Genomic DNA, 18,208 nt, shown 5'->3' on the forward strand with positions numbered 1-18,208 from the left:
TGATTCCGTAATATATGAAGGTCCCAAATGTATATTTCCTGTGTCCACCTTCGTCCTATGAAATTAAAGCATTTAAAGAATGCCGTTACATATTAGCATAAAACAAACTTGTTAAATTCCGACTGCCCTTCCTTAAAATTCCAGTATTGTTCCTATTTGGGTTTATTAACTCTGATACTTCCAACGCGCCTTGCCAAAAAACTGCCTGTCTCAATGGATGGACCAATTCAATGACTTTCGACGTCGGACCCACATAAACCAGCGACAAGCGTCAGGTTGCGTGCGTTATCATCCAAGCTAACTAGAGGCAGTGTAATCTTCAGACATCGTCACTCATATCTTTAATAATTGTCGCTACATCCATCATACAGACTCATCAAATATTCAGCTGAGGGCTGATAGTCCTCCACATCCAATCCCGGCCACTTCAGGCAATCAGTATCAATTGATCGAGTCGGCTGCGCGTTCTCTTATAAGACTCAAGATGAGGTTGCCTCTACTGGCAGCGAGTCTGCTGCTTCTGCAGGCCTCCAGCGCCCACGCCGCTGGCATCGATACACATCGTGCCGTCCCAGATTTACAGAATAACGAGAATAACAATAATGACGCGAACAAACGACTCTTCCCTTTCCTTTCTAAACTTCGCGACAAGGCTATCGAGACCGTCTTCGGACGTCATCCAAGTAAAAACACCCCGCCGCCCGTCATCAATCAACTACGCGCACAATACCTCAATCAGTTGGTCCTCCGCTTCAACGTCACTACCTCGCACGAAGAGGGAGCCCTTGCCGATGCCGCTGCTCGACTATTTCTCGATGTCTGGGCTTTTACCGATGACTATGTCGACATCCGCCTACACGCTGACGAGGTTCGACCTCTGCTGAGCTTGCTTCCTAAGACACTACACGCATCGCACTCGATTCTGATCCCGGATTTGGCCGCCGCGGTCTATAAATCACTGCCTATCGGAGGAAACCCAGCTTATTACGATCCTAAGCCCGCCCCTCCGGTCCTGAAAGTCGCTTCTTCGCCTGGAGACAACCTCTTTTTCCAGGATTACCAGTCTCTGCCGGTCGTGATGAGATGGATGCGTCTCCTTGAGGCTATGTTTCCGTCCTATGTCAAGTACATCAACATCGGCAAGTCATACGAAGGCCGCGATATACCTGCCCTACGAGTGGGGATCCCGAACACAGCACCGGATGCGCCTCGGCGCAAAACAATCATGATCATGGGCGGCTCTCATGCTCGCGAATGGATCTCAACGAGTACTGTCAACTACCTGGCATGGTCCTTCATCACTAGCTATGGTAAAGAACGGATGATCACAAAGCTATTGGACGAGTTCGACTTGGTCTTCCTCCCAATCGCGAACCCTGATGGTTTCGAGTATACCTGGCATATCGATCGGCTCTGGCGCAAAACACGACAACAGACTAACCTTCAGTTTTGCCGTGGGCTGGACCTGGACCGAGCTTACGGGTACGAGTGGGATGGCTCACAGGTTCAACGGGACCCATGCTCTGAGAGTTATGGGGGAGAGAAGCCTTTTCAGGCCGTTGAAGCGGTGCACATTGCCGATTGGGCGCGGAACCAAACCTGGAACAACAACGTTCGATTTGTCGGCTTGATTGATTTACATTCATACTCTCAGCAAATTCTCTATCCTTACTCTTACACTTGCTCCGTCGAACCTCCCAATCTGGAGAATTTGGAAGAGCTTGCCGCAGGTATTGCGAAGTCTATCCGTCTATCAAATGGAGAGTCGTACACGGTTGCATCGGCGTGTGAGGGTGCGGTCTCAGCACGGGAATTCAGCGGTGGTCGTTACTGGTCTCGCATCGAGTCTGGCGGCGGATCAGCTGTCGACTGGTTCTATCATGAAATGCGAGCTCACTACAGCTACCAGCTCAAGCTTCGAGATACCGGCAGCTACGGTTTCCTGCTTCCCAAAGAGCACATTGTTCCAACAGGAGAAGAGATATTCAATGCGATGAAGTATTACGGAGACTATCTCTTGGGTAACAATGGCATCGAGTCCATTACTGAGGCTGAAGAGGATGACAAAGTGGAGATGCATGAAAATCAGCCGGTCCAAGATTCTGAGCAAAACCCGACCGTTGGACAGGAGCTGAGAAGGAGAAGGCTTCGAAGGTGAAGCTGATGTGAGTTTGTACGGGATGCAGGAGGGTGTTGAATAAGGATTTGGTATGAGATTTACGATTGAGCATTATGATTTTTCTTTCTTTCTTTTTGGAATTGGTCAAGTTGCATGTAATGGACGGATACGCAGGCGTCTAATGGTCACAGCAAAAAGCAGGAAATAGCAACGATGGGGAATTCGTGGCAGGTCTAGTTAAGTAAAACAGAAACTAATATCATGCATATATTACTTTGTTTTTTCTCTTTTTTCCTTCTCCAAAACTTGTACGTCAGTCCGACTTAGTTGCCCATGGCAAACATGATGGAGGTATAGGCGGCCATGCACTTGAGCGACGTATCGCAGAGGAAAGAGCCGATTGAGCCACTAGGTTGATCAAGTTAGCAAATATCACAAGATGGAGACCACCTCAGTAGGTGTTACATACCCCATGCGTCCCTTGGGGCCACCAGCAGAGTAGCCAATGGCGTAGAATACACGAGAGAAGGCCCAGCCAGCACCAAGAACGGCAGAGGCAACGGGGAAACGAAGGCCAGAGATCAGAAGAGCACCAAGGAAAGAGATCTGGTTCTCGGTGAAGTTGGCGTGCGAGCGCTGGGCTGTAGAAGAGAGAGTTAGTACTTGAGACTTGGGTTGGGTGGGTGGTGGGTGGTACGAACCGCAGTTGAACTTGAAGGCCTCAGCGTCCTTCTCAGCGAGCTCGTTGGAAGCGTAGGCGACGGGATACTTGATACCGCTTCGCTTGCGAGCCTTGCTAGTGAGGAGAACGTGGAGAGTGTTGATGAAGAAGGTGGAGGTGGCGGCAACGAGGACGAAGCTAGGAAGAGTGTCAGTTGTTTGAGGTTGAGGTTGAGGTCGAGACAGTGGGATTGTCCCTTACCCGTATTCAGCGGGGAGCTCAAGGATGAGAGACATGATGGAGAGAGATGATTTAACTACGGAGGAGTATGAAACTGAATGTAGATAGATGGGCAATGGCAAGAGTTGAGTTGGTATGGTCTTGTCACGGTGTGGTTGGCGCCTTGGTCTTAAATAGTGATTAATGGATTCCCAGTAACGGGATGAAACTACCAACGGAACGGACCTAACGTGTCCGGGAGAGTCAGGTCAGCTCCACCTGGGGGAACAATCCACCGATTCTTCTAGTTGTCTCGTGAGTCCATGCCATGGCCAAAGCAGAATCGGAGGGTTCTAATCCTAGTTGCGGGAAAACATGTCAATTCTGTACAGTAAATACTGTCTGCATAAGACAGGTCATCCAGTCTTGTTCAGCCTCGGAGTATCGCTTATGCGTGCGAGATCCGCTCCGCCCGACGAACCGAATTCAAATACGCACGTATTTGATGACGCGAGTAATCCCCGAGTCTTGATTTTCGTACCGTGATCAGATTTCGGATTTCAATGCCGTCGGCATAATTGGATCATCCGATTCATTGGGTGTGAGGTTGAAAGTTGAAAGCTGGCGTAATTGATATGGGCCTAAAAACCAAACTCCGCAGCTACCAATGCAGGTACAAGCCAAAACTCCGCAGGGTACTGTACTCCATATGATCCGCCAACTGCTGGACAATGAATGATGACTACCTATCAATATGACAATATCGATTGTCTGACTTTTTCCAGAAACGACAGTGGATCGACTTCAATGACACTGGCTCATACTCATCCAGTGCATCTCTCTTCAGGTGACCGCCATTGGAGACCCAACCCTGCGAAGACTCTCCGTTCTGCTGTTTCCATATCAGGGGCTTCATCGCCTCCAGAGGTTCCTTCAAGGTCAACCCATCTGCCATCGGCCCGGCGTCGTATTCCACTGCTGTCGAACTTGTATCCCTTGACTCTCTTGCAATAGCGTCGAACATCTCTCTGGAATGTCGTGCCGCCACTCCAACCTAGTACTGCGCAGCCCACTGTCTTCCACGGACTGATAATGATATCGACCCGTCGATGCGGTGCATCTTTTTTGCTGGAGTCCTGCCAAACTACCAAAGCCTTGTCGAGTGTGTCAAAGCCTGAGCTGTTGGACTTTTCCCCTTTCCATGATACCGGGCGCTGTCCTCGATCAGAGTTGTGAGTCGACAGTGTCAGTGTATGTGTAATGAGTTGGGCCTTTTCGAGGGCTACGACAATCTGGGTTATCACATTCAGTGTTTTGTTCTCATTTCGGTGACTCAAAACAACATCAGCATCACCAGATTGTTGCTTGCCTCGCCGATAACCACCCACAATGACCATCTCAAATCCTGGGTCAATCAGGCGGGCGTGTTCCAGTATTGCAGCGGCAATGGTCGCGACTTCGTCTCGGGGGATCCCCAGCAAGAACTCGTTGTAATATTTGACACCAAGTTGCTGCGAACGACTGAGCGTGTTCCAGCCGAACTCGACCAGATCATCTAGATCTCTCCATCCTAAAGATCATTAGTTTCTCTTATGTTTGGGAAGCTCGTTTTCGTGCTCACCCTTTCGATAGAAGTCGCAGGCGGTGGCAGCCCCAACTCCCCATATGTTGTAAAAGAGCTTGAGGACTGTGGTTTTAGGGTCGGCGTTGGCCTCGCGTACTTCCACTGATTCGCCTGTCTCCTTCCAGTGATGCCATAGTTCGGCGATTCTATCACCGCAACCTGGCAACCGCACGACTTCTAAGTGAATTATTAGCTGCTAGCGGTACCAAAAAAGACAGCAATACTCACCTTGGGCATTCTTAAGTGCGTAAGGGTACGCAGCGATCGAAGCAATGGATGTGGAGTAAGCTCTCACGCCAACCTCATCCTCTCGAAGTTGACGAATGGTCCTTATCTCAGTGAGGATGTTCACAAACGCTTCATTCGGTGGGTTCATATATGTCGGTCGCTGGCACGAATACGTGGTTCTCAGAAACTCGGGCATCATGGGCAGTGTGATGTCGTGTTCCGATGTCGTTTGATGAAGGAGACTGGGTGCATTTTGCGATATTGTTGTCGAGACATCATGACGCCTTTTGTGCTGATTAGATGGCGAGGTGCTTGTTGACTGCGCTTTCTGCTCAAGAAGGGCACGCTCCAGAATACTACTAGCTGGTGAAGTAGAGCCTTTCGGTAATACAGGTGCAGGTGTTGTCTCACGAGGCAAGACTCGATTACACTGGAAGATCAAGTAGAGGTCCACGGGTAAGAGTTCTTCCTTCTCCCACGAGTCTAGGAGCCATGAAAGTTTAACAACCTTGACTATGTCTGTCCCAACTTCGGGTTGTTCTTTGATTCTCCTCCGCTTAGGATCTGGGCTACCACCCGGGTCATCCGCCACAACTGGAGAATCAACTTGATGGCTCTCCTTTTGAGGTTCCTCTACAGAGGCAAACTCAAATTTTGCCCTTCTCAGCTCAAACTCGGCGCGTCTTTGCTGCGATATCTTTCCGACCACGATCTCAGCCTCTCTGATGTCATACGTCAATGTAGGGATTCGTTCTTCGAGATCGTGCAGTTCTTCAGGTTTCAGATGTGTTGGGAGGAGGAAAATCCGCGGAAGGTTATCGAGTCTCATCACAGCAACCCTCTGGCAAATGTGCTTCAGCCTCTGGTGCGGGTGGAGAGGATTCTGGCTATTCGTGGAATATCAAGGATGTGGTGGTTGACGTGAGTCTCATAATTGCACGCGCCTGGCTGTCTGGATTAGATAATACAGTAAGTAGGTCATGAATTGTAAGATCTGTTCTTCGAATATGAGTTCTCTCGCTTTTCCTCATACAGTAGTGGCGGCGAGAGAAGCAGTTCGTTTGGTATCAATGACGTGGAGATGGACAAACCGTGAGGGCATAACTTAGGGTAGAGAGGAAATGGCTTCATTGTTGTGGGAAAGGACTCCGTCTCGATTTTATCCGTGTCAGCCACGGCTAGTCGCATACCTTATGCCCATAACTCCTTCTGCAGGTTAATATGCGACTTCCATTTTATGCCGTTACAGTTGGGAGGCATTAGGCAAGGTAATCCCAATTCTTCATTACTTGTTCAGGGCGAGCATATGGAGGGAGTGACCAAGACCATCGTGAAGCTTGTTGACATTGTGCACTTTCTTGTTCGAGATCAGAGAGAGACATTGGAGGCAATATTATCAACTTGATTTTGCTTACAAGTGTTTCATATTGATCCAATATAATCTATTCCTAGGTACATCATCTTTAAACCTTGATGCCCCGCGAGTCAAGTGTAAGTTTACATCCGTGTCTTTATAGGGTAGTCTAGATTGTCACTTAACGGATGGCTTGTGGGGGCTTGAACTCTGCGTTTCCCGTTTCGGGGAAGTGTGAGGCGTTAGCGCATCTAGATCCGTTGATTGCTGACTTATGAAGAGGTTGTTACATTGCAACAAGGATATTGGGCCTCTACGGTAGTTGTTATATGAGATTAATGAGTAAGATGTTTAGCTCAAGATTGCTGAGAATGTATATTTATTTCGTAATCTTTTATCACGGCTTGGCAACATACGAGCGTTTCCATTGTAATTGACTTCAAGGGATATCTGCTGTAGATCTAGCGGCGGCGGAGCCGGCCATTTCAGCTCCGATCGGCCCATGCAACAGTGATTGGGGTCTCTTGGAGAGGACATCAACCTCAAAACCGTAAACCGCAATTGTATACTTGCATCTTTTCTTCTATTCTCCCAGCCTCTACTTCTTCTTTCAACCGCTTCTCTTTCAACAGCGCGTTCTTTGACTTGTATGATTCACTGTTCAGAACACAAAGTTACTGCCCACGCACCATCCACAGTCACATACACACCTTCTCCAATACTTAACACACCTCAGATCTTGACGGACCATGGATCTCGATATTGAGATGGACGATGCCGTCGACACGGTTCACGACGCACCTATTCTCGACGTCGGTCGCGATGATATTCTCGTAAGCTTGACTAACAGTCAGACCGCTGCCATCCGAAATTGACTTCCCTTTCAGCAACCTGACGAGCCTGAAGAGCCTGGCGAGGTGGCTGAAGACGAACCTCCGACCGACGACTCAAAGACCCTCATCCCGACAAAAATCCACATCAAGGGTGTCGACTCTCTACACACATCCGACATCAAAGCCTACGTCAAGGCTCACTTCGGCGATGTCGACAGAATCGAGTGGATTGACGATTCTTCCGCCAATCTCCTCTTTCCTTCTGAACCCACGGCGCGCGATGCAATTGTTGCCTTGAGCTCTGTTCCCGTCGCAGATGCCACAGCATTGGCAATTGGAGAGACTCTGCCTGCGAAGCCTTTTGAAGGGAAGCCAGAGATTTCTCTCCAGGTGAGATTTGCCATACAAAGCGACAAAAAAGAGGTTGGTGCTGCCTTACGCAGCCGCTATTACCTCCTTCATCCTGAGCACGACCCTGAGGAGCGACGACGCAGGAATCAGGAAAACCAGTCAAGGTACAGGGATCGTGACGATGGCTATCATAGGGGTGGCGAGGGCCGGCGACGACGCGCCTCTGACGATGACGTTGAGACGTTCGAAGCCAGCATGTACGATGATGCGCCTCGCCCAACACGGAGAAGACGCGACTCAGACATAGAGGAACGACCACGCTCATATGCCCGCGAAAATCAAGGCAAGGAATTGTTTTCAGGCCGGAAAACACAACGCGACCGATCTGCATCTCCCAGGCGCGATAACGACGGCGATGATCTAATGGGTGAGAGGGCTAGCTCATCTGGGAACAGAACGCGAGCGCGGGATCTTAAGGATCGCATATCAGGCAGTAACAATTCCAAGGAGTTGTTTCCGACCAAGAAGTCGATCAAGCAGTTTGGTGGAGGAAACTTGGATACCCTCGAGCGAGCGATAGGATCAGCCCGCCTCAAGGATGAGGATCGCCCCAAGATTGTTTCTGTGCCCAATGCACGAGGCGATGGTAACTCATTCAACATCCGCGGCATGGCGAGCCAGCAGGGGAGCGGAGAGGGCTTTGCGATTAAGGGTGCTGCTTCAGCTAACGCACGCGAATTGTTCCCTACTAAGCTTGGTAGCACCAATACTGGCAAGGAGCTATTTGGAGGAGGGAGATCGAAGCAACGACAGAAGGCCGAGGACCTTTTCTCCTAAATGGGGACCCCATCGAAACATGGTACACGCTATACAATAGCAACGGCCGAACTGGGTCAACAATACGGACGCATAAATGATGGGTGCTGGTGACTATATATATGGTTTTGTAACGATACCAAGGCGCAACCAAACAGATACATTATGGGCTCTTTCATCTGCAGTTCCCAGATGTGAACTCCAAACAGATGTTATATATAGATGATGGGCTGATTCCTGTGAAGTTTCGTGGTTGTCGTGATCCTGGAACTTATCCATCCACAGATGTTATGCTGCCGATTCCTACCACCACTTCTCAAGCATAACTCTGTTCTTGTCCATCCCACCGTCTCTTGTCAAGCCATCAACTATTTCATCCGTCATCGTCGCGGGGCCACAGACATATACCACACTATTGTTCTTCTCACCCATAGCCTCCTTCACGTCTTCAACTGTGAATCTCCTTTCATGAACATCAAGTTCACGGCTCTCGATATGCCCGTCATATATCCCTGTCGTAAACACTTTCAAGTCACCAATAAGTTCCTTTTCTGTAAACCATTTTCTGATTCTCTCCAGAAAAAGAACACCCTTGAGGCCCTGCGCAGGTAACTTGCTAGCGTAGAGAACTTTGACCTCAAGGTTGTATCCCTCTTCAGCTATATGTCCCATCATACTGACGAGTGGGTTGATCCCCACGCCGCCCGCAACAAACACCACATGGCTTATGTCGTTGAGGGGTATCTCAGATGGCGGGAAGACAAAGCTTCCTCCAACACGCACCTGTAGCTTGGAACCAGTAATATCGGACGGTGACTGCCAGAGCCATGCCGCAGGAGGGTTCTCTGGAGATTCTTGTACTGCTAACTCCAGGTAGGGAGACTTGGGATCGGAAGCCGCGCGAGGTGTAGATGTGAGTGTGAAGCCGCCTGGTTTGGGGTTCCCTGGGATGTATGTATCGAGCCATTGACCGGCCAAGAACTAGATATTGTCAGCATTCCTCCTGGCGAAAGAATTGGAATTAATACGAGATATGCTGTATGTACCTTGATTGGCCCCGACTCGAGTTTGAGACGATACAACCTAATTCGCTCATTCACCTGATCTATACGCTCAAGTCTTACATCCAGAAGACTCTAACTCACCGAAGATTAGTCAATGCTATGCAATGAACTTGTATTGATATGAACCAACCTCATCTCGTGGCTCCTGAGCTGTCCTTTCTAGATGACCACTGCGTTGAGTCGACATGGCTTTTGGTCTCGCGCAGAAGGCTATGAGGTTGATGGCAACAAGTCCGAATCTTCGACCCGATAAAGAGACACAAGGACTAATGATTGCAAGTTTGAGAGGCATGAATTCACATTAAACTGTCCAGGGGCGATTGTAGTCGATGGCCTCATGTTAGCATGTGCATGTCATAGTGAGGTGGACTACCATTGACATTAACTCACAAAAGCTGAGTCAGGCGACAACCTACAGAGTACACACCTACATCTTCCTAGAGACAACGAAGATAATATTGCACGCTTCGGCGAATTTGATTATTGCATAAAATTTTGTTGCAAAGAACAATGCTTTACCGTCCGTTTTAGAATTCTATCTTCTCCAAGTCCAGCTCCTGTAGTCCATAACCTCGAGTTACATTACCTTCTCCAAGGCACCATATGCCTCTTTGTCCCGTAAATCGTCATACCAAACATATCTAGGACGACTCTGTCCAGTTGACTTGATCCATGACCTGTCCAGCAGTTGGGTGCGTATATCCAATCCTCAAGCGCAGACGCAGAGGCTAAAACATTCGTTAGTATATCAAATTCTTTTGCCGGGGATTGGGAATGACACTTACCCCTTTGCATCCGGACACTCGCATCATCTGGCTGGCTTCAGCCCCAGGTCCGAGGTCCGATGAAGAGATGCTCAGCAGTTGCAGCTTCTGAGACTTGGGAACGGCAGCTTGTAGAGATACATTGGAGAGATTCGCTGAACCAGAAGTGTTGATGAACTTTGCGGTGGCTTGAATCATACCCTCCGCGTTGCGTTGGATCTGGAATGTCACGTTAAGGTCATTCGCGTTATAGCAGGGAATACCAGCAGGTGCCTGCGATGCCTGAGGTTGAGGTGCTGACGACACGGGAGACATGAGGTCGAGGTTCGATGAAGGTGGGGCAGGAGAAGCTGTAGATGGCACGGGGGCAGAGCCAAATAGGTCCATGATGTTCGATACGTTGGATTGCTGAGGAGGCGGCGAGGAGGCAGATGGAGGAGGAGAAGAGGTACCTAAGATATCGGCGAGGAGATCAGTGTTTGTCGTTGAGGGAGCAGCTGGTGACGCAGCAGGCGCGTCCATAATATCCAGGAGGTCTTGTTCTGTTGGCTTGATGACTCTTGACTTCCTGTTGGCGGCCTTCTTCTTTGTAGGAGCTTGTCCAAGAACACGAGACTCCTCCTTGATCTGAGGAATAGGCATCTTCTCGAGCACTCCACGTCGGACCTGGTCAAAGCTGAAGAGGTTGCCATATTCAACGACTCGCTGTTGAATCTCGATATCGAGGCTGGTCTGGTGATATTGCAGGATCCTTCGGATCTTCTCAATCTGAGCTGGGTCAGAGAAGCGGGTTGTCAACTTCATCAAGGCTGTCACAATGTACTCTGTGGACACTTGTGTGGCGTATGCACTGTTAAGTATCAAGGAGAACAAGTCGACAACCTCATGCTCCTTAACCTCCTGGACAAGCTCCTCTTCCTCGTATTGTCCACCCTTGAGCAGAGCGTCTGCATATTCGCCGATGCACCAAGCACCTGCTTGCGTCAGACTCTCCTGAGTAATGTCTTTCTTAAGGTTGATATAGAGTTTTTGAACCGCATACGTCTGTAGCTCAGGGGTGGTAGCGACAAGGCGAACAAATGATGATAGGATCTGCTCCTTGACGTAGTTACCGGCAAGAGACAAAACCCGGAGCATTGTATCGAAGTGCCATCGTTTGTTAGGCGCAAACTTGTCAGCGGCGATACCTATCTGGCTGGTCATTGTTGGCTTAAACTCATTATCGGCAACCTCCAAGAAGGCAAGAAGCTCCCGAATCAACACTCGAACATTGCCCTCGTTAATCAAGGTAAAGCTCAGGTCCAGAGCTCGGCGGCGAATACTGATATCAGGGTCTCTCAAACATTCCAGAATGGTGTTTCGATGTCTCTGCACAGCATTGGGCTCGATGGCGACAACCTTGATCAGGGTGTTGAGAGCCACGTATCGAATGTTGTTATCGCGGTTGGTGAGGAACTTGCCCAGAATGTTGACACCGAGCACCCTCAATCCAGAATCGGCCTCGATGTCGAGAATCGTGCGCACAGCTTCGTACAGGATGGAATTTCCAACATTCTTGGATGATTCGGTGTTGGTAGCAACCTGGGCTAGGATATCGTTGATCTGCTCGCTGGTCTCTGCATCACCCACAGCCAGGACTCGCAGCAGGTGAAGGATCTTGACCTGCAGGAAGGGGTCGGTAATGCCAGTAACGTCGTGTTCGGGTGCGTAACCTGAAGTAGCGAGCCCTTTCAAAGTTCTGACAAGTCCTGGGACAAAAGACCTGAACTTTTCAACAATTCCTTCTTCTCCGCCCTCCTCCTCGTCTGCCTCGCAGAGACTTGTCACCAGGGTGAGACCGCAGAGCAAGACGCCGTGGTTTCTGTCGGACAGAAGCTGTGTCGCCTTGTCAATGAAGTGCTCTTGTAAGTCTGGAACCTTTCGACATATGCGCATTGCGCACAGAGCAGCCTTTCTTCGAATATATGGGTTGGCTGTGGCTACAAGGGTCTCGATTTCGGGGAAGAGATCTCGTGACATCTCAATCGAGGCGATGTTTCCTAGTGTACAGAGAGCAAGTCCAACAACATATTGGTTGGAATGTCCGAGATCGCTAAACCAAAGTCAGCAACCAGATGTTGGATTCAAAGGGCGTTAGGAGAAGTGTACTTCTTGAGCGAGTTGGTAACCAATGTCAAGACTTCTTGATTCTCATCCAACAACAAACTTGTAGCCAGGTGTCCCAGACGTTTATCGGCGAATCGAGGGGAGGCGAGGAGCTTCAAGCATTCGATCTGTCCAAAATGGGTTCGCTCTCCAAGGGTGAACAAGTAGAGTAACTTTGCGACATTGTTGCGACTGCCTATGCATCAGTATCTCCATCCCTCCAATAGAACTGTTGAACCCACCGAATGTTGGGATCGTGGCTCTCCTCTCGAAAGCTGGCGCGGATGGCAGCGCTCTCTTTCTGAATGACAGCTCGCTCGTCGGCGATCGTCTTGGCCGCACGCACATTTCGAATAAACTGCTTGACTATCCCGAGCAAAAGTAAAGGTAAGCCTCTAACTGATCAGATCGCGGAGGATAGCTCGTCGGTGCCGTACGGGAACTCATCTTGGGAGGACAGACCCAGCGGTTGGGCCGTCTGGTCGATGCTTATCCAGGGGTTGTGAGGGAAGCGATGGGGGCTCGTCGAAGCTCAATCAGCCCTGGGATAGAGCAATGAGCTACTGTTGCTTTATATGCGTGTCGAGGCGGAGGACAGAATAGGGAGGTTTCGTCGGAGCCTACTCAAGGCAGCTGAATAAAAGAGAAACCGAGTTGCGCCGTCAAGTTACAGGTCAGTGTCAGTGACGGTGTGTGCTGTGCTGTGCTGTACTTCTGCTTGCGTTGCGGCGGACACCTTTCAGACGGGACGTGGGGCACAGAGCAGGCCTACGCCGAATTAGATTTGCTTGGCAGTACGTACTGCGTTAGTCATCACTAAATATGAAATAAGCTTCATTGAATCCATAAGGCACGAATACAAACATCATTAAAAGAAAAAAAAAAGAATAAGTATACTTGTTTCTTCGTACACGCATGATATTATAACTCTAGGAATACACACAGGAACCGCTCATACAGTGTTTAAACCTTTTCCTTCCCATACACATCCGTCCTCCACAAATAATCTTACTTTACATCTGGACGACTCAGAGGGTGTGCTTCCGTGTTCAGCACCCACTCATCCAAGCTGATAACATCAAATTCGCTGAAGATGAGGTAAAAGTACTTGAGAGTCTCTGCCAACCAGAAACTCTCCATACTGTCCATCTTTGTAGGCTCTGCTTTGGTGACATCGTCTATCGCTGAAGCCGCAATCTCAGTTCGTGTCACCTTCTCGATCGTCTCGAACATGGTCCACGCCTTTTCCATCCATTGCGCATCTCCTGTGACGCGATACATGATGAAGATGGACTCAATGGCCTCGGGCCGGAGAATGTAACGTGCATCGCTCACGTCGATCATACCTTTGGGAAGGTTGTGCTTCTTGATCACGTCGTGAACTGTGGGCTTCTTCCAGTCTGATCCTCTCAACGGCGGTGCCCTGAAGTCAGGAGCGTGTTGCTCTTCAATAGCCTTGAGCCACCGGTCCTCGTTCCAGGTGCAATCGCTCGAGTCCTTAGCATCGACGCCGCCACACGAGATGAAGTTGAAGATCTCAGGTCCAAGTCCCGTCTGTGTAGCCTGATAAGCCCAAATACATCCATCTGTGAGTTGGGAAGCGATCTCGAGATCGGCTGGGCGGTTGAAAATCTTGCTGCCCATTGCTACCATACCGCCAGCGAAGCAGGTCAGATGCTGGCCTCGTGCAACATAGGTGTACTTGGGTTGCTCGCCTGGCAAATCGGTTACCTGGTAGTCTCCAGAGATGAGGATCGGCTTGTCCGAAGGTGTCAATGCTCGCTTGAAAAGGTGCTTGATGGCAACAGGAATGAAGTTTTCGTATAGTCGACGTGGTTGCTCGAGTTGGCCGCCGAGAAGAAGATACCACTTGGGAAGATACTCATACAGCGAATCAGACATACCACCAAGGGTGAAGTCTGAACCAGCATGGAAGGCTGGCGTATAAGCATCAACGACTACCGGCCACATTCCAGGAAGACGAGTGTTGAGTTGCGTAGACTCAAACTGGTCTCCAATTCTCTTGATAGCGTCATAGAATCTCGGGTTGCCGGTTAGCTGAGATAGTTTAGTGAGCTCGAGACTCAAGGAGCCAAGTTCAGAAACAAGAGCCTCCCGCGAGGGAGACTGAGCTTGGCCATAAGCAGATCTAAGCATGTTAGACACAATGTCAATACGTGATTAATGTCGAGGAAAACTCACTTCTTCCATTCCCATCGAGTAACTGGCATATGGTTCGGTGTATCAAAGGCGCACATGAGCAGGTCTCCCAGCTCAATAGCCTTCTTCAAGAGGATAGGATGAGCTCTTCCGCTTAATTCATATGCCGACAGGAATCCACCAAGATAGCGAATGTTGGTCTCGAAAATGTTGATAGTTGCCATGGGACTCCTGGTGAAATCAATACCGTCTGCAGCGGCAACAGCTTTTGTGAACTCGTCCTTCATGTCCATGATCCAAAGGGTATCGAGGGCGTCGACCAGAGTGGCAGCCCAACCGCCAAAGGGGTCCTTGGACTTGCCGGTCAACGGGGTCACCTCGTCGTGCATCCAGGCATAGTTGGAATATCCGCTCCAGCTGTGCTCGAAACTCTTCTTGACTGCAGCCAATCGCGACAGTCGCAGCTCCTTGGCCGCGGCGCTCTCGACCGGAGTAGTAGCCTGAATCTTGGGGACCTTGACATCTCCGGTGATCTTTGGCAAGGCAGCTAATTTCTCCTTGGGAATAGGATATTTAGGTAATCTTCGGGTCCAGGCCGTGGCGCCCTTTCCAGCAAGAGGATCTCCATTACCAAACAGCTTGAAGCCAGAGTCTGAATTTGACCAGTACCAAAAGCACAAGATCCAGATGAAGGCGACACCAATCCAGAGACGGCCTCGCCGTAGGGGACCCGCCATTGTGTAGATAGTTAGTGGACTGCTAATAAGCAGCACAGGGTCTAGGTGAGAGAAGATAGTGAGGCGTGATCTGGGACCTCACATCGCAGGCCCAAGACGGGAAAAAGGCTGAGGTAAGTTCAAAGGCGTTGATGTTGGAGCTGTCAAAAAGATTGGCGATGTGTCTCGACTTGAGGGGGACCAACAGCAAGTCCATTCAAGCCCGAGGCCGAGTCTAGACACGTCCCGTCTTATTAGAGCGAGAGGTAGGTACCTTAGGCTACGGGTAAGGAATCGAAGGGACAGGACGGGACGGGGGGAGTAACAGAAAAAGGGCAAATGGCTCTGATTCTTAGTCGATAAATAAACCCTCAATCTTCAGCGCATAAATGTCTGAAATCAGTGTCAAGTGTCAGTGTATGTGGCTGAGAGCTGTCTCGTTTCTTCTGTCCAGTTGAAAATACGACATGAAATTGCGGCGGGCGGTCTACGTCTACAATCACTAGCCTACTAACACGTAAAGGAATGCGCCGTACGAATAGCGATGAATCCTGCGAGTGTGGCATCTGACATCCTGTACCTACAGTAGGTTGCTGGTATGGTAGCAACAGGGTCCTTTTTCCCATTAATTACCTACTGTACCTGTAAATGCTTCCCTTGCTTGGCATTCATCCTTCAATACCTTAAATTGGACAGAACCGTTGTTAATGCGGTTTCACGTAGCACAAACGTTGGATTATGAACTCTTTTCGGTTCTTTTGCCTTGACTGGCCAATGCCACATTTCCCTCTCTGTCAGCCCCTTTCGAACCCTTAAATGGCAGAAAACATCTCGAGACTTTGGAGAGAATCAGCTCGTACTCCTGTGGGGTCAAACCTAGCAGCTCCCTTGCAATATAATTAGACGATGTGGCATAGCCATGTAAGCTAAGCTGACCCGGCTGCCTTCTCCAACTGGTCTAGCTAAATACTTGGGCTTTGGTTCTTCGGAGCCTTATATCAGCCGTGAGCCACTCATATTCAGCAAGCTTTCAAGGGTTGGCTCCCTCAACAAAGGAGTCCCTATGAGCGGATCCTGCCCCTGAACAGTAAGATCAAGAGGGCAGCTCGAGTTGACCATTCGCGGCGAGGGAGCATGCATGTCAATCGTGTTTTATAGTTTCGGCAGTCATGTTCATGTTGAAAGAGGCTGGACATGCTTTGAGCCTTTGAGGCCCTGGATTAGCAGATACCCTTACATGCATTATACTCGATAAGCCACACTTCCAGGCTCCCGCCCCGTGGGTTGTAGGGCTGATTGTTCTTCCATGTCATGGCCCCCAGCGAGAAGATTGGCTCCAACGGCGGGCACGTTTTCCAGACCGCCCGCCGCCCATTCGTTGCCCCTCACCAAAGCCATTGGATGGCCATCAGTTGATATGCGGACTGGCCATGGTAACAATCACAAATTTGATAACAGTACATATACGGCACGAATATGCAGTTCGCGGGCCAAATGGAAAATTGCTCAGTTGTTAGAAGCCATGAAGGCAGAGTCCGTGGCACAAAAGCCACAGAGATAGCAAGTAACACGGGAAGCAAGCCGATTACCCTCCACAACTTCAGTCCAACCAGTCCCAGATGCCCTTCGTTTCGCTTGCAGTTTTGCCACTAAGTAAAGAAGATTCAACCAGTTCCCTCCTCATGCCATGCGTGTTCGTTACTCATCGACTAGCGAGAGATAGCAGGACCGAAGGTTTGGTCGATGAGGTATCAGAATATTGTCTCTTATTTTTGCATCATGAGCTGGACGAACTCGTTGTCTATAGTCTTGTCAGTAACTGGACGTTGGTACTATATATCTAATCTCAAGCAACTCACAGTCGATTCGGCCATCGCCGTCCTGGTCAGCCTCTCGGATCATCTCATCAACCTCATCATCAGTGAGCTTCTCGCCGATGGAGGTCATGACATGTCGAAGCTCAGCAGCAGAAATGAAACCGTTGTTGTCACGGTCGAACACCTTGAAAGCCTCGCGGATCTCCTCCTCAGAGTCGGTATCCTTCATCTTGCGCGCCATCATGGTGAGGAACTCTTTACCCAATGGTTAGTACTGACCGTCCTCTAATCGTCTTGGAATATTACGCACCAGGAAAGTCGATGGTGCCGTTGTTGTCGGCGTCAACCTCGTTGATCATGTCCTGAAGCTCAGACTCGGAGGGGTTCTGGCCGAGAGAGCGCATAACGGTACCGAGCTCCTTGGTGGTAATCTGGCCTAGAGCGAGGCGTTTAGCTCATGTTTTCGATTTAAGAATATCGCATAGAAAGAGATGTAAAGAGTTATAGTGGTCTGATGCTTTGCTGGATCGATTTGGGTTTCGCACGGGGCCAACGAAGAAACATCGCGGAAAGGGGAGCATCACTCACCATCGCCATCCTTGTCCTACATAAAGAGGTTAGCGACAGCTTCTAGCAAGACGCGGCGAGGCAAGCGGCGAAACAAGAGGGATAGCTTACAAAGAGAGAGAAGGCCTCCTTGAACTCGGAGACTTGCTCTTCAGTAAGTGAGTCGGCCTATAGAAATAAAGTTGTCAGTTCAAACTCTCGAACGGCATCACCAGAACATCAGCTGCAGCCCCTCTCAACAGAGCCGCGGGGTCAATGCTCATTGGCGATAACGCCAGAGGACAAGGCGGTAAAGCAAATGCTGATTGATGGGTAGGTCGCGCAACCAAGGAACGGACAGGTCATGCTCACCATGTTGGATGTATGTGGTAGCAACGGTTGTGATAGTAAAAAAGGTGGATGTCGATCGCACGAGAAGGAAGAAAGATGACTTGGGCAAGTTCTGAGGTCGCGGGGTCTTGAGCCAAGAGTGTCGGACCTTTTCGTTTCACGGGTTTGGTTGGAGCTTTCGTGGGGAGACCCAAAGGTCAGGGGAAAGTCGGTACCTAAGGCAGGAAAATGGTACATGCACTAACAAAGGAGAGACAATGCACTGTGTTTTGGATGTTCAGGGGGCCGATGATCCTGAAATTAGGGGGAGGGACCTTGTCATGGCAGCTCAAGCACACTGTGCGGCTTGTTCTGGAGTGATGCTTCAACTGCAGGGAGCGAGCGGCCTTTGTTGAAGCATTGTTAGAACGGGAGAGAAAAGAGCTGATAATTTGAATGAC

The 18,208-nt window shown here is 49.7% G+C and overlaps 9 protein-coding genes across 13 annotated transcripts; 3 read left to right on the top strand and 6 right to left on the bottom strand.

Moving 5' to 3' along the window:
• The first annotated feature begins 292 nt into the window (after positions 1 to 292).
• On the top strand, positions 293 to 2,482 carry FOXG_04236 (uncharacterized protein). Its single transcript, XM_018382186.1, has one exon. The coding sequence runs from the start codon at positions 485 to 487 to the stop codon at positions 2,156 to 2,158; it is 1,674 nt and encodes a 557-aa protein (XP_018238853.1). The 5' UTR covers positions 293 to 484; the 3' UTR covers positions 2,159 to 2,482.
• Positions 307 to 3,267, bottom strand: FOXG_04237 (glutathione S-transferase). Of its 2 annotated transcripts, XM_018382188.1 has the most exons (5): positions 3,042 to 3,267; positions 2,821 to 2,978; positions 2,589 to 2,760; positions 1,171 to 2,527; positions 328 to 1,116 (listed from the first exon to the last, which is right to left on the bottom strand). In XM_018382188.1, exons 1-4 carry the CDS (start codon positions 3,074 to 3,076, stop codon positions 2,443 to 2,445), a joined length of 450 nt encoding a protein of 149 aa, XP_018238855.1. In that variant the 5' UTR covers positions 3,077 to 3,267; the 3' UTR covers positions 328 to 1,116; positions 1,171 to 2,442. The 2 variants fall into 2 exon arrangements, with proteins under 2 accessions (XP_018238854.1, XP_018238855.1); XM_018382187.1 differs by having other exon boundaries at positions 307 to 2,527.
• A 17-nt stretch (positions 3,268 to 3,284) lies between these two features.
• On the bottom strand, positions 3,285 to 6,040 carry FOXG_04238 (DNA polymerase IV). Its single transcript, XM_018382189.1, has 3 exons — positions 4,852 to 6,040; positions 4,621 to 4,800; positions 3,285 to 4,569 (listed from the first exon to the last, which is right to left on the bottom strand). Exons 1-3 carry the CDS (start codon positions 5,678 to 5,680, stop codon positions 3,824 to 3,826), a joined length of 1,755 nt encoding a protein of 584 aa, XP_018238856.1. The 5' UTR covers positions 5,681 to 6,040; the 3' UTR covers positions 3,285 to 3,823.
• Positions 6,041 to 6,709: 669 nt separating this feature from the next.
• On the top strand, positions 6,710 to 9,237 carry FOXG_04239 (uncharacterized protein). Its single transcript, XM_018382190.1, has 2 exons — positions 6,710 to 7,038; positions 7,093 to 9,237. Exons 1-2 carry the CDS (start codon positions 6,955 to 6,957, stop codon positions 8,224 to 8,226), a joined length of 1,218 nt encoding a protein of 405 aa, XP_018238857.1. The 5' UTR covers positions 6,710 to 6,954; the 3' UTR covers positions 8,227 to 9,237.
• FOXG_04240 (uncharacterized protein) lies at positions 6,747 to 9,667 on the bottom strand. The gene is made up of 3 exons (XM_018382191.1): positions 9,400 to 9,667; positions 9,252 to 9,341; positions 6,747 to 9,186 (listed from the first exon to the last, which is right to left on the bottom strand). The coding sequence occupies exons 1-3, from the start codon at positions 9,559 to 9,561 to the stop codon at positions 8,509 to 8,511; spliced, it is 930 nt and encodes a 309-aa protein (XP_018238858.1). The 5' UTR covers positions 9,562 to 9,667; the 3' UTR covers positions 6,747 to 8,508.
• An 18-nt stretch (positions 9,668 to 9,685) lies between these two features.
• FOXG_04241 (uncharacterized protein) lies at positions 9,686 to 12,910 on the bottom strand. Of its 4 annotated transcripts, XM_018382192.1 has the most exons (5): positions 12,616 to 12,910; positions 12,421 to 12,544; positions 12,182 to 12,370; positions 10,055 to 12,125; positions 9,686 to 9,997 (listed from the first exon to the last, which is right to left on the bottom strand). In XM_018382192.1, the coding sequence occupies exons 1-5, from the start codon at positions 12,623 to 12,625 to the stop codon at positions 9,911 to 9,913; spliced, it is 2,481 nt and encodes an 826-aa protein (XP_018238859.1). In that variant the 5' UTR covers positions 12,626 to 12,910; the 3' UTR covers positions 9,686 to 9,910. The 4 variants fall into 4 exon arrangements, with proteins under 4 accessions (XP_018238859.1, XP_018238860.1, XP_018238862.1 ...); XM_018382193.1 differs by having other exon boundaries at positions 9,686 to 12,125; XM_018382195.1 differs by having other exon boundaries at positions 12,182 to 12,544.
• A 119-nt stretch (positions 12,911 to 13,029) lies between these two features.
• FOXG_04242 (mannosyl-oligosaccharide alpha-1,2-mannosidase) lies at positions 13,030 to 15,521 on the bottom strand. The gene is made up of 2 exons (XM_018382196.1): positions 14,381 to 15,521; positions 13,030 to 14,327 (listed from the first exon to the last, which is right to left on the bottom strand). The coding sequence occupies exons 1-2, from the start codon at positions 15,073 to 15,075 to the stop codon at positions 13,187 to 13,189; spliced, it is 1,836 nt and encodes a 611-aa protein (XP_018238863.1). The 5' UTR covers positions 15,076 to 15,521; the 3' UTR covers positions 13,030 to 13,186.
• Positions 15,522 to 15,785: 264 nt separating this feature from the next.
• FOXG_04243 (calmodulin) lies at positions 15,786 to 18,159 on the bottom strand. Its single transcript, XM_018382197.1, has 6 exons — positions 17,790 to 18,159; positions 17,550 to 17,606; positions 17,460 to 17,475; positions 17,182 to 17,307; positions 16,914 to 17,126; positions 15,786 to 16,855 (listed from the first exon to the last, which is right to left on the bottom strand). Exons 1-6 carry the CDS (start codon positions 18,003 to 18,005, stop codon positions 16,821 to 16,823), a joined length of 663 nt encoding a protein of 220 aa, XP_018238864.1. The 5' UTR covers positions 18,006 to 18,159; the 3' UTR covers positions 15,786 to 16,820.
• FOXG_18775 (uncharacterized protein) lies at positions 16,366 to 16,470 on the top strand (the record flags this gene model as incomplete). The annotated part of the gene is made up of 1 exon (XM_018398918.1): positions 16,366 to 16,470. One exon carries the CDS (start codon positions 16,366 to 16,368, stop codon positions 16,468 to 16,470), a length of 105 nt encoding a protein of 34 aa, XP_018238865.1.
• Positions 18,160 to 18,208: the final 49 nt, after the last annotated feature.

Source organism: Fusarium oxysporum, chromosome 4 (assembly GCF_000149955.1).
Source record: "Fusarium oxysporum f. sp. lycopersici 4287 chromosome 4, whole genome shotgun sequence".
Taxonomy (NCBI): domain Eukaryota; kingdom Fungi; phylum Ascomycota; class Sordariomycetes; order Hypocreales; family Nectriaceae; genus Fusarium; species Fusarium oxysporum.